The sequence below is a fragment of the Talpa europaea genome (genome assembly GCF_964194135.1).
Source record: "Talpa europaea genome assembly, chromosome: 13".
NCBI lineage: Eukaryota > Metazoa > Chordata > Mammalia > Eulipotyphla > Talpidae > Talpa > Talpa europaea.
Window position 1 is genome coordinate 20,194,472 of NC_140080.1, and position 14,946 is coordinate 20,209,417.

General features: G+C 37.8%; 1 protein-coding gene across 1 annotated transcript; it reads right to left on the minus strand.

The window, feature by feature from the left end:
• Positions 1-1,468: 1,468 nt before the first annotated feature.
• On the minus strand, positions 1,469-1,720 carry LOC311182743 (transcription elongation factor 1 homolog; the record flags this gene model as incomplete). The annotated part of the gene is made up of 1 exon (XM_084251784.1): positions 1,469-1,720. The coding sequence occupies one exon, from the start codon at positions 1,718-1,720 to the stop codon at positions 1,469-1,471; it is 252 nt and encodes an 83-aa protein (XP_084107910.1).
• Between the last annotated feature and the right edge of the window lie 13,226 nt (positions 1,721-14,946).

Below are 14,946 nucleotides of genomic sequence, written 5' to 3' on the forward strand. Positions count from 1 at the left end.
CAGTGTATAAAGGTATTATTCTTTATAATAATATAAAATATATTGATTTTATATTATTTTTAATAATATAAAAGTGTATTATTCTTTATAATGGCTTAGGAATTTATAATTATTTCAGTAAATATTTCAATTCAAAAAGTTAAAGTCGAGGCCTCCCCGGTGGCGCAGCGGTTGAGCACTGGGTTGTGAAGCTGCCCGCAGCCTCAGAAGCACCAGGTCGATCCCCGGCTGCTCCCCGGCCACCAGAGGAGGGTCCCACATGGCGCGCAGACCTCTCCTGCCGCCCGCTGCTCCCCTCAGCAGTGTACTTCGGTCCTTCTGCCTGCTCTGCTCCCCGCTCTGGCTCTGGTGAATTCTCTCACCCTCCCGCGCTTCTGACTGTACCCAGTGCATGTATAAACAAACAAACAAACAAACAAATAAATAAATCTTAAAAAAAAAAAACCAAAAAGTATAAGGCAGCTTTATGCCTTGAAGTTGGTAAATTTAGGATAATTAAAAAAAAGTTAGTTACAGAAGCTGAGTGACAGGCATGGAATATTGGTCTAATTTCAGAAGCTGACAGGGATGGAATAAAATAACTTGAGATAATTTTATTTAGATGATCCATCCATAAAGGATTCCTAGAAGCAATTAGGGTACTCTGTATAGCTCATCACTCTACCCACACTTTAGGGGATTTCACACCCTCCTAATAGTGTTCTTTGTTGTCTGATAGAGATTTAACCAAGTATTAGAAAACTGGTAGATAAAATTCCTAATGTCAGTTATTGACAATTTTGAGGTATTTTTGAATAAAAACCAAAGTAGAAGTTCAAGTTCTTCCAAAATATTTCAAATTATATTTTAACGAGTTTCTCATTTTATCCATTCAACATAAAATTTAGAAATTTTATGTTCTCAAAAATATACTTTTTTTTTTTTTAGGAGTTCCCTTGCTGCTTTATTTAAGGGCTTGTGACACACAGTCGTCCATGACCCAGTCCCTCCCTCCTCTACAAAGCAACTAAAATGAACAGGGCTACCCTGTGAGGGAGCTCACAGGACTGTGGCTTTGAACCCTAGGCCACAGGCCTTGGAAGTATGGAAATGAAGGCGGGCAGTCCAGTTCAAATGGACCAGTTGCTGGGGAGGTGGGCAGTCTGCTGGACTTGCCCTTTCTAGAATCTCAGGACAAGGCCCCCAGGAGCCAGGGACTACAGGAAGGAGCATGTAAAAGGATTTTGGAGCCAAGGGAGGCAGTTCAGGCCCCTGGGGCCCAGTAACCCCTCAGCTCCATTCCATGCCCACAAGCAAAACCCCAAAGCCATACCTGCAGCCATACACATTCACACCCACTCTACACACATACAGAGGCTGCAACAGTCCTGGACCCACACCATGGACCTTGGAATGTCTCTGGGTTGGTACCCTTTGGGTGGGTCCCTGATAGGTGGGGCTGCATAGTGTGGGAGGGTCTTCTTTGTTGTTACTGATTGGCTGCCTCGCAGGCATCTATCCAATCACTGTATACATCCACTGGTTCTGACAGGTAAGTGATGGGTGTCTGGAATTCCTCTAGGCACACAGTACAAGAGATGACTCTGGTGTTTCGGGCACGATCCATTTTTACATCACAAGACTTCTCGTGGTTGCAGAAGGGGCAGGTGAACTGGGTCTCCAGGGTACCAGTCATCTTTTTCTTGGGAGGTGGCTTCCGTTTTGATTTTCTGCGTCCCATATCTATAGGAGAGTGAACCTGCACTCTTCTTTCCTTGTTGCGACGGCCTCAAAAATATACTTTTCAATGAAAATATAAATTATAAGAAGAACATAGCCATATGCTATAGCTGTTTTCCATTTCTTTGTGCTGAACCACATCATGATGTAAGTTCTCTACGCAGCCAGCTTTATCCTTTTTATAACAATTAAGGTTTTGGTGAAGAATGTACAATAGAAATCATTCCAAGGTAATCAAAATGTCACTGGTCTACTTTCAAGAGTCTTCTTAAAAGCAAATTTTAAGCATGAATTTTTGACGTGATGATTTGTATCATATATCTTTTTTCCTACTATGCCCCTTAATGTTGATTGGAATAGAGGTGAAGGGAGATAGATTAAAATATCAATTTGTGCTAACCTTTTTTGTTTTCCCTCTAGAAGATGAATATATAGTACTACTCAGACCACAAATAGATAATCTTATGATAACATGCCTAATGGTTTGAGATGTCGATACTGTTTTTATCAGTGTGTGGTAATATGATTTCCATTTGGGCTAGGTTCTGAGGTTCTGCTCTTGTCCACCCCTTGTTCACTTATCTAAGGAGTTAAGTCTAATATGGGGTAGGTCTGAGGTAGCAGTAAGGATCTTAAAACAACAATAACAAATTAATGTATAAGAATGCAGTGGAGTTAATTCAAACCAATAAGCAGATCAGAAATTACATGCCTAAAAGCCCTTCAATTTGGAAATGGTCTGAGTCAGCCAGAATTCCCTTGGCACTCCCACCTCCAAGAGTCAGTGGAAACCAGATCAATTCTCAGAAGCATGTAGGCATTGGCGCGGTGGGCATGTTGCCAATACAGTCTCTCCATGGTGATGATCTTGTTCTAACATCAACCATAAGAGAACTGTCAGCTGAGGAAAGACAAAGTAAATGCATTAATATCCCAAACACAGAAATCTTTGTTAATATTTTAAAAATACATATTAATATTAGATATTTTGTATTTGGTACTAATTTTACAGGCATTGTAAATTCTATTACTATTCTGACTTTAAATATTTGTATTACCTGTAAATCTTTCCAACATATACTCCACAGCCTTTACACTCTTGAGAGCTAATTAAATTAGTATTAAATGGTATCCTGGACATCAGAGAACAATTTTACTAGTAGGAAAATTAAACAAGGACTTTATTTTTTTTATTTTTGCTTATAGGAAAAGGGACATTATTATAGGAAGGAGTATTTGGTGATCCTGAACTGATAAAGAGTAAAGGAACAAAATCTAATTTTTTTTTAGAACATATATTAATAAGAAATATTTTATTATGGTAATAATGCAGGTAGAAAAAGTGCTGTGTTCAACAGTAAATTCTTAAATAATGAGGAACTTTGTAAGAAGGTTGATGTCACACTGGTAGCTTGAAATTCGTCATAATGGGAGTATTTATAATATGGAAAGTAGCAAATTCTAGGAATCATGATTCCCCTGCCCTCCTCAGAGAGGCAGTTATTAAACATTTACCAAAATACCATTTATACTGGTGATTTTGAGAGGAGGAACTGAAGATGGTTCCACCTACTTAAAAAATAACCTAACTAGTTTTCCACAAAAACAATAAATTCATAATGGTTAGTATCATTTGATCTTTACAATATTCTAGAAAAAATGTTTTATTATTATTCTTCTTTTCAGCTATGGTAATTGAGGCTAAATGGGTTTAGTATCTTGTCCAAGGTTACACACTATGGTACAACTAATAAACACGCTCCATATTTCTAATTTCAAAACATCTTCCAATATATGATGTTTCAGAAGGAAAGGTGCACTAAATTGGGCATAAGGCTAAGACAATTTGGATTGGGAAATCTGGTTTGAGAAGGGTGTAGAACATGAACTGCTATTCTAATAATGGGTGAAGTTGTCCTTAGCAACCAGGGAAAAAAATGATGGTACCAGGTAACCACATAGTGAATTGCTGAGGAGAAATTACACTATCAAAAGAAGGGCTATGCAAAAGCAGATGATTTTTTAAAAAGTCAATTTTGAATGTTAATTTAGCCCCAGGGAGTTGTATTCATTTCAGGCACTGCTTTAGACCTCTGTCAGGCAGTGCCCAAGAAAATAGAAACCTTTCTGGTATTTCTAACTTAGCAATTTAATAAAGGGATTTTTTTTTTAAAGGATAAGGTTTGGCGGATCAGATAGAGAAGATGATGTCTAGAAAGTAGTAATGGTAGGAAGCTGCTCTTACTGCTAACCTTGAAGATATATAGAGAGCTAACTTTGTTCAAGGGTTACTGGAGCAATTCATATCATTCCAGATAATTGTATGGTTTGTGTTAATTGTGGTGAGTTGGTTGGGGAACAGGAAAGGTGGCCACAGTGGTCAAAGAGGAAGTATCCTAGGGATTTTGTTCTAATGCAGAGACTCATGGTGAAGATGATTTGAACCAGAGTGATCTTGGAATTAGCTCAGTTTCTAGAAGTGTGGCTAAACTGGATTTAGTTTCAGAACACTCAGATCTTTAACTTGCAAAGATAGAGATATCTTTCGTTTCCTGTGCTTTGCTCCCATAATCTAATCTGAGAACATATGAGATTTTTCAAGATTTTTCAAGATCTGCTTCATAGTGATCTGGCAGTGTACAGTTTGAAAAAGAGCTGGAATTAAAGGTGAAAAAAATCCATTCACTTCACCAGAGATCAACAAAAATAAATTGAATAGGACACGGATCCAGCAGGTTTTTGGAGATAAAGATGGTTGAATTTGTTTGTTAATGAGTCAACGTAGAGAGAATGTCATTGAAAGTGTTTTGTGTGTGTGTGTGTGTGTGTGTGTGTGTGTGTGTGTGTGTTTGAAACAGAGTGATCTTGGAATAAACTCAGGCTCCAGAAGTGTGGTTAAAGTACAATTAGTTTCAGAACACTTAAGATATAAATCTGGTGGTAGTGATGGATGGATAACACAGAAAATTACATATTTATACGTAATATAAACTCTGTAACACATTACAAACATATGTTACCTAAGAATACATTTTACACACACAAATATACATACACACATTTACAATTCAGACTGCTACAAATTTAGAGTGACACCTTATGACTGACCTGCCCCATCGTGGGTCTTGCTCAGGCTGGCCCAGTAGTTTGGTGGCAGTCTCAGACCACATTAGAGAATACATAAAACATATAATCTACGTGCAGACAGCACAGAGACATATGGGAAACTCTTATTAGTGAGACCACATTCAAGAGATCATAAAGGTAGAAAATATGTTTGAGGCAAGACGAAGAGGATAAGAATTAGAACTCTGGTGGGACCGGAACATCTATACCATATTAGGTTATTTTGAAACACATTTTTTTTTCAGGAACAGGGATTTGTTAACCCACAACAAATTCATTCCTTATGCCTGAGCCCTGACAAAGATTTCAGCTCGTGCTCACATTGTTTACCTCATGCTCACATTTTTACCTCATGTCTTTGAGGTTATTAGAATCTCTGACTTTACTTACCTAACATATGAAAACTTACTATTAAGTGAAACAAGATGCAGAGAAGGGAAAAGTAAAAAGATAGTTATTTTTGGCACATTCATTTATTTCCAAGTTTTGGTTCTCTACCATCTTGTCCTTGTGACACTTAAGTCAGAGGGAATAATGATCTGCTTTAAGGGTGACTGACATGGCTTTTAGCAACAAGGAGCAGAATCTATAGGAAGTGGTAGCTTTCTTCTACTCTTCCGCAAGAAAATCACAACCCTTTGTGGGAAGGCAGCCTAGGTGGGTAGCATCCAATCTTCAGAAAAAAAGGGTGACTTCACCCTCAGCATGGTTTGAAATGACAGAGGGACTTGAAATCTTGATCTTTTGATATTTGACAACCTTCATTTTGCCTACTGAGAAACTTCTGGTTTTGCAAATGAAAAATGCTATGCCATAACCGCCCCCCCAACACACACACACACGGAGTAAAATACATTCTGAATCTAACACCTCACAGCCCCTCCATTTTCATGTCTCGGTTTCTAGCCACCATGTTGTACTTGCTGTCTTATAATAACCTCCTGACTGACTACCCTAATAATTTAATACCTTCAGTTCAGTCCAACGGATCTTCTTCAGATGTAAATCAGGTTTCTTTTATATTTACTTATAAAATGGACTTAACAAAAGTTGCTACTGACAGGAGTTATGAAATCATTAGCTAAGGTATGCACCAGGTAGACAGAAGGCACTCAATAAATGTTCATTGCTGCTATTATGATATTTATTCAACGTGTAATTAATTGACAGTTTGTACTTGCAATTTTTATCAATTACTAGTGACTCCAGTTCATATCACTTGGGTAAATCATTAATGCTTGCTAAGTAAACAAGTTCCTATTATTACACATTTATTAATACTACACATTTTGGAGCAATACAGAAATGGAGTGCACCTTGCATACAGAAATGTGGAAAGCACCTTCGTAAGTAGGCAAGTGGCTGCTTGGCCATTGCTTGTTTTGAATTTGGTCTTGTATTTTAAAACACTGCTCATTTTCTCTGAGAAAATTATCTGAATTTAATAACACATTTCTCTTGACTAGCACTTATGTAGATTTCCCAGCACCTCAGTTTTGGCAGCTCCCGAGGATGAGTGCATTTCTCCTGGAGGTGCCCTTCAGGAAACCCCAGTATGAAATTCAGGAGTGCTACATTTAGGTCAGACTAACCCAAATGTACTACTCTGCAAATCTGAGGGGGAAAAAAAACCCTATCAATTTTCACAGAATGTGCTAAAGAACCAGACAAACAGAAACTTAATTTTGGTCACATGTTTTCTATGCTGTTTGATAAACAAAGCAATCAATACAGTTTATGAAAATACTTATAACACAATAATATGAAAGGAGGAAATTAAGAATAAAACCAGATTATACCAGAGATGGTTCACCAATGTGCATGTCATAGGTATATGATCCACCGAGAAATCAGGTACAAAGTTGGTTCAAGACATCCTAGAAATCAGTACCAGAAGTAAATATAATAGTGAAGTAATCTATAACATCTGTAAGATGAAAAGCTGTTTGAAGGAAGTATAGCTCTTCCTTTTAAATCAAAGAAATTTGTTCTTTGGGTTCTCATGTTGAAGATATGATGTGATGGAGTAAAAGTCATCTTTGAAATGTATTCCTACTGTAGTTATTAGAATGAGTTTCATGGGGCTGTCTCTTATTATATCTCTCAGTATAAGCTGTGTCATAGCAGAAAGGAACAGTTTGGGAAAGCAAGATTAAGAAGGTGTGTTTTGGGGGCAGTGGGAAGATATAAAATAATGTAGGCTAAATATATCTGACTAAATTCTGGGATAAATGTGAGACTATCTGTAGAAATTGGACGACATATTTTTTGAAAGTCCTGCAAGTATATATTTTAAAGTGAATTTTTGTTAAGTATAATACGACAAGGCAGTTTAAAGTCATACTCTCAAGCCATGACCACTCTTGCTAATTAATGGCAGACCTACTAACAAGACTGACACCCTCTTATCAAAGCCAGGTCTAATGAGGACATGTTAGAATGCACACTAATGCCAAACAATGCACCTTCCTATTGAGTCCTCAAGGACCAACAGTTGAAGAGTTAAAACTGGCATATGGAATTGTAAGCAGCTAAGAGTTGATGTTTACTAAAAATAATTATTTATGTAAGTGTCTGAAAAGGTATCCATCCATTCACCTACCTACCCACCCATCCATCCCACCAAGCTAATTATATACTGCTTCTCTGGTTTAAAGAACCTCCCATTCTTTGGGACTTGACATTTGGAAAAGAGCTGATCTAGAAGTTTCTGACTACAGACCGAAGTAATTCTTTGATGCTGTTCCCCTGAGTATTTCAATCCTTGAAGCTGTGCTTATAAAAAGATCTTATGGTTTTCCTTCAGCTTGTCCTTCTCCAACCCCCCCTTTTTTTTTTTAAGATTCATTTATTTATTTATACAAGCACTGGGTACAGTCAGAAGCGTGGGAGGGTGAGAGAATTCACCAGAGCCAGAGCGGGGAACAGAACAGGCAGACTGATGAAGTACACTGCTGAGGGGAGCAGCGGGCACAGCAGGAGAGGTCTGCACACCATGTGGGACCCCCGCCCGGTGGCCGGGGATCGAACCGGTGCTGCAGAGGCTGTGGGCAGCTTTGTAGCCCAGCGCTCAACCACTGCACCATCAGGGGAGGACCCCTTCTCCAACACTTTTCCATACACATAGATTTGCAGTAGCTCTAATTCATCTTGGTATATGTGACTACTTAAGTCCCTCTTCCCCTCCCTTTTCTTCCTCCCTCTCTGTACTCCTCCCTACATCCTTTCCTTCTTTCTCTTTCTTATTTTGCTTAAACAGGTTCCATGTCAGGGAGGGGTATTGTAGTAAGTTATCTGATAGTATCTGATAGTATGTGCCAGCTCTCTTTATTTGGCTCTCCTATCACATCCTGAAAAGCAGCATAAATACATGGCCTTTGGGGTCAGACACACTTGTATTCAAATCCTAGTTCTGCCATTTATTAGCCAAGTGACCCAAACATTTTGCTTAAAGTCTTTCCCAGTTTTAGTTTTCACTTCTATGAAAAGGAAAAAATGTATCTACCTGATAATAAAAAGAACTTTCTAGAAAGTTCCCAAGAACTCTGTAGTTAGGCCCTCAATAGTAGTTACTTTCACTTATCTCATTCACTATTATGCAAGGCTTGTAGTTGATACTGATAAAATTATTCTAAGAGTCACATTTGTAAACATTGGGTCCCAATCTCAGCAACTAGGGTTAGACTTGACCTTTGAAAGAAAACAAAAAACCAAACTCCGTTTGACTTATAACTGTGGCAGGCAGACTAAGGTGTCCACATTCTAATACTTAGAACCTGTGAATGTATTATCTGATGAAACAAAAGGACCTTTACATTAACATTAATTTAAAGATTCTGAGACAGTTACCCTTAGTGAACTGAATGCATTCACAGAAGTGAATATAACTGGTTTAGAGGAGACTTAATGGTGGAAGCAGAATTTGGAGTGACATGATGGTGAACAAAGAGATGAGATATGGAACGCAAGACACCTCTAGAGGCTGGGAAACAAAAGGAAATGAATTCCCCTCAACGCCTCCGGAAGGAATACAGTCCTGCCAATATCTTAACTTTAGCTCAGTGAGAACACTTTGGACTTCTAATCTCTAGACCAATAAGGTAATACATTGGGATTGTTTTAAGTCACTTTGTTTATGATAATGTGTTATGCCAACAACAGGACACTAATACAGTGACATTTTGTTTCTTTTTTTGCAAAGGCTCTGCTATTTGTGGTATGGGGTTAACAGTACTCACAGCACCTGAGTTGGGCTTGTTTCTGGGACTTTTCAGTGGTCTGAGGTAAAAATATCCATATAAATACCTCTTCACGATGATTTTTCTTATCTCAGTTTGGGATTATGGGTTGTTCAGTCAGTCTCTTTTTTCATCTATATTAATATCAGAGATGGTAGGATTAGGCTCCAGCATAATTACTCACTGTGCTTTATCCCACATTGACACATATAATGTCTCAGAAAAATGATATTACTACTACCACTAACAATGTGGATACTGGAAAGTGAAAAACAAAAAACAAACCTGTTTTTGCAAATGTTTTCCATTAGATCTCATTAACGATACATGGTCAAAAATTCTCTGACTATACATGCAGGATAAAATCATTGTTCTTTCCCTGTTAAACATCATGCTAATATCTGTCAGTGACTATTTGTTTTTAGACTATTTTTAAACTACTGTTTTTACATGCTTTTTCAGCCTACTAAATTAGCATTTATTATAACAATCACATATAATGGATTTTTTTGATATCAAGGAAATGAACTCTAAAGTCAGCTTTCATTTTCCTTTTTGCAACCATGCAACCATGCTCTGTAGAGAGTCTGTGTAACACCACTGATGAATTTCAAATGAGAGCTTAATGTCTGGTTCAAAGTACGAGGAGGAAACTGAGGGCTGCAACTTTGTCTTATTGCCCAGATACTTGACAACTGTATTCTTTTTAATAGCCCAAGACCAGCACTAGGTTGACCAAGCAGCTTGTGAAAACAAGGGCTCCCCATCTCTCAGTACTCAAGTAGTTGTAGTAACTAGAGATAACAGAATTTATTCCTGGTGTCTCCAGGCAGCTGAAATGCAAAGCTTTGGCAGGTGTGGCCAGCTTTGTCAAAAAGGAGAATACAAGCCTGAACCCAGGCACCTTGCCAGTAACAATGAGATAGAGATTATATTTGAGATTACATTAGGGCAAAGACCAAGAAACGAAGTGGGACTGAACTCCAGCTTGAAATGCCAATGTTCCTGTGGATGCAGAGCCAAGGTTACATAAGGAAATGTTCCTGCTGACAGAGCCAGGTCACACAGGTCACACAGGTAGGAGACACAGTGGTGAGCTGAGCCAAAGAATGAAAGCCTGCTAACAACACTGGTCACTTGCAGTGAACACCCAGTGAGACACACGCGATGATACCTGGTCTGGGCAGAATCCCAAGTATTCCAAAGTCTGGGAAGAAGGGTCATTGCCACCGTCAGATGACTGGACCTGTATGGCCAGGGACTGCTTTTGGGATGGAGGACCATTCTAACTGTTTTCGATTCTATATCTTTCTGCTTGAAATTCACATCTAAGGAGGGAGCATCCAATTGATATTGTTTAGGCAATATGCCCCTTTACTTCTCTCCCACCTCAAACACACATATAGGAAGACAGAATCCCTCATCACTGAGTATAACAGGTTCGATAAAATTCATCAAAACAAAATCTGAGTGCTATCAGGTAACATGCACAGCTGCTGGACAGCCAATATACTGTAACTGTCCAAATATCCTTGGTAAAATCAAGAAAAATAGAGCCTGGCACAAACTTAAATACTGTTTTGCCTTAGGACCATAAATCTATTTCCATAAACTCTGGACTTTTACAGCTAGGGAAAGCGTGGGAACTGGTATTTTTAACTTGAGGTTTCGATTCATGTTGGATTAGAAAATGCAGGTTCCTAGGGGTCATATGTCAAAACAAACATATATTTAGTGCTTAGTATATGCCAGACACTGTGATAAGTGCATTACAGATGTATCATCATATTTAATCTTCCTGATAATGATATGATGTAGGTATTACTGACTCATATTACAGATGAGTCAACTGAAGTTCACACTACTTGAATTGTACAAGGAATGAAAATAGAAGGAAACCAAAAATTGGTATAATCCTAATTATAGGAAAAGTAGAATGAGAACTAAATGGAAGTGAGGAGTGTAACTAAGGTATCCTCATGCATCAATATTAACCTTGGTTGACACAGTGATCTTGTTCACTCAGATGTAGCATCAATACTATTAATAGGTACAGGTGGGAGGATGAAGACATGTCAGGAATTTAGCAGTACTGGTTGGCGAGGAGAGGGATGAAGTTAAGACTGTGCGTGACCAAACATGACACAGACTAAAGAAACATAATTAGACACTGATGCTGCCCCTGCTCACTGTCCAAAGGGCAAATGAAGTTCAGACATGGCTTCGACAAGCTTTGGCACTAATGTAGTCCTGTACAGGATATGTTAATCTAATAAGCTTAGTCAGTGGATGACAGTTGAAGATGCTTAGTAGGTTGAGATACTCTTTAAGAGCAAGATGCTAAAAAGGGACCTAGGGTCTAGCTAGTACTGGGATTAGGGGAAAAAGTATATGTCCTCTCCACTGTGGGTGAGGTTCTGCTCTTTTAAAAAGGGAGAAGAAGAGGGCTTCCCTGGTGGCGCAGGGGGTTAAGCTCAGCACTTTGCAGCTGTCTGCAGCCTCTGCAGCATGTGTTCAATTCCTGGCCTACCAGGGAGCTACTCACATGGCACAGCAGACCTCTCCTGTCTCGCCCGCTGCTCCCCTCAGCAGCGTATTTCAGTCAGTCTGCCTGTTCTGCTCCCCACTCTGTCTCTGGTGGGTCCTCTCAGGCTCCCTCACTCCTGGCCTGTACCCCAGTTCTTGTATGCATAAATAAATAAATCTTTTAAAAAAAAGAGAGAAGAGAAAGAGAGAAGGTGGGGAGAGAAGACCTCACATGCATGTAGCATGGCAAAGGACATATAAACACACAGGGAGAAGGCAGCTGGCCTCTAAAAACCAGGAAGGTAAGTCTCACTAGAACTCCAACATGTTGGTAATTTTATTAAATATTACTGGATTATCATCATAAAATTATTATTGTAAAGATTTATTATATATTATAAAGATTATAAAAAATAATGATCTCAGAAATTTCCTTTTATAAAATACTTAAACTTATTCTTCTATCATACTCATGTCACAATTTGAAGGGAAGGTTGCTAAGTGACAGCTTTCTCTAAACCTCATCTACCTGCTTTGTGTAACTGGCTTGCTCCCTCCCCTGGACTGCTGGTCCCTCCCTTGGACTGTTGTCTTAACTGGGGAAGAGGTTATTTTCCTGGTGCTAGTAAAATATGTTGCCCTGGTCTCAGGCTCTGACTATTGTTATGTGTCTCATTTTGGGTATTTGCTGTCTCTACTTGAACATTTACTTTCTGTTAATTATATCATTTTATAAGGTAGTTTACCTTAAATGACCCCAAAAGGAAGGAGGACTGAGTTCCAGCCTAGAATTCCAATGTTCCTAAAAAAGGATAGTGAAAAGGAAAATGAAATGATTTTGAAATTATTAATGAAAAAATGAAAAAAAAAAAGAAAAGGAAAAAAAAGTACAGTTTGGTGATGCCTCAGGCTTTATCCCAGATCAGCCAGTGAATCACCATGGTACAGCTAGCACTACAATTAAAAAAAAAAAAATTTGTGGAACAAGAAAACAAACGTTGTCTCATTTGATTTTGAAAAGATTTTGTAAGTATTTCTTTTTTTTTTGTTAATGGGTTAGAACAGTTTTATTTCACATTTTGATCAGAAATGGATTTGCTACTTCATCTAGGAAAAATTACAAGAATAGGTAGCTACCATCTGGAAAGAATTACTGTAGGCTAGAATTATTTTTTTAAAGAAATATTTGTTTGCAAGCAACAAAGATATTAAAAAAACTTAACAACAAATGAATCCATGATTGACAATAGATCTAATGAAGTTAACATGATAGACAGAGGTTTACACTGACATGTTTTTTTAAAACTCATGAAAATCCAGAACAAAAAAAAATCTTTTGTACTATTCATTCTGCTCCATTGTTAGGCCTTTCCAAATGGCATTTTTTTGGTTGATTGGTGATGGCTGCTTTGTAAAATATATACTTTTTAAAAAGATTTATTTATTTATACAAGAACCAGGGTACAGACCAGATGCACGGGAGGGTGAGAATATTCACCAGAGACAGAGTGGGGAACAGAACAGGCAGACTGACGAAATACACTGCTGAGCGGAGCAGTGGGCGAGACAGGAGAGGTCTGCTTTGCCATGTGGGATTCTCGCTGGCTGGCCGCCCGGGGTTGGAATCCACACTGCAGAGGCTGAGGACAGCTTCACAGTGCGGCGTTCAACCGCCTATGCCACCAGGGAGTCCCTACTTTGTAAAATACTAATCTCACAATTTTAATTTTGCATCTTATATTAATAGGTTATCATATCTCAATATAATGGGGAAGTCAATTAACCTCATTCCTAACAGTGAAAAAATAATAGCTGCCATATTACTTTGTAGAGTTGTCAGAATCATATCCACATGTAATATAAACTGAGTTAGTATAAGTGCTGATTATTACATTGTTAGTTGGAAAGTATCTGACTGTATTAAACTCAGCTCCACAAAGTTGATACACTGTACTAACAAAAGTAAGGTGTTGGATTAATCTTTGATGCTTATTTGTATTTGGGGTGGATTTCTTGATTAATTTGTATAAAAGTAGTTTGGCTTTATAGTGTCTTTTAGTACACTATAAAGACACTTTATAGTGTCTTTATAGTGTTTAATAGTACAAACAAAGAATTGGGGAAAAATTACCAAAGCAAAAATTTTCATCTTAGGGACATTAATCCTTCATGCCACACTTTAAACTTGCATTTATCATTTTTTTTCTTTTCAAGAGCTACCATGCTCTGGTGAAGAAGAATGGTAGGTATACTTTGTGGGAAGTAGAGTTGGCCAGTTTCCCTTTTCTGCAAGCAGTGAGGATTCAAATGGAAATTCAAAAGCCTGAGTCCTATACTCTCCACTTTGTGCTTTTGTGTGTCTATGGGGCAGGAGGGTGCTGGGTAGCAGCAAAACATGCAGAGGGGTGGGAGGAAGAGCAGTACTAACAGAAGAATCAAATTATATAAGGGATAATGGGGCAGTTACACTGTCAGCTATGAAATAAAAGCACCCTATCCCCTTCTCTCTTCAAGTCATTTTTAACTAACTTTTCATCCCCCATTTTTATAGAAATATATAGAAAATATAGAAATATAAAAAAATATATTTTATAGGAAGCTTTGGTTATTCTTTTATCATGTTTTTCATAGTAATCATTACAGGTTGTGTGCTTAAACATTGGAATAAATATTTACTTATAGAGATACAAATAAGAGTAATAAAGTTCTGGTTAATAAAACAATGTGAGTCACAACTTTGGAAAACATAATGAAAAATAAAAAGAAAACAGATATCTGGATTGACTATACTTGGAAACATGGGTGGACACAAAAAATTAAATTGCATTTGGTATACAATAAAGCAGGAAAAAACTGTGATTTATCTGCTTATGTAGAGTCCTTATGTTACAAAATGGTTTTGGTGGAGATGCTTGTAGTTTGATTTTTCCTTCTGTAAGTAACCTGTTTTCATATTACCATTTTTTTCTTACATGTCAGTAGAATATAAAAAATTCTGCCTCCCTAGGTTACTTGCCAATTTTAATCTATATGACCTTCTAGGCCAAAGTTTAACAATGATTTTTTTTTTTTTTTGCTTAAGTGTTTAAAAATGTAAACAGTTATTGCCACCTACACCTCTTTCGAAATAAAATTTGATCATCTATTTATACATTTGCATTTCTGAATCACCACAACTTTGAGGGATGGGTTGGAGTTGTTCTTTATCTAACATGAGCTTTTAGAGGCAGAGAGTTTAAAATAGTTTGCTGGTTGTTGTGGACAGTATTTCGAGTTCCCTGTACTGCAGACATTTTCATTCAATGAGACAGGATTGACATTGTTTCTTTTCTAGCAT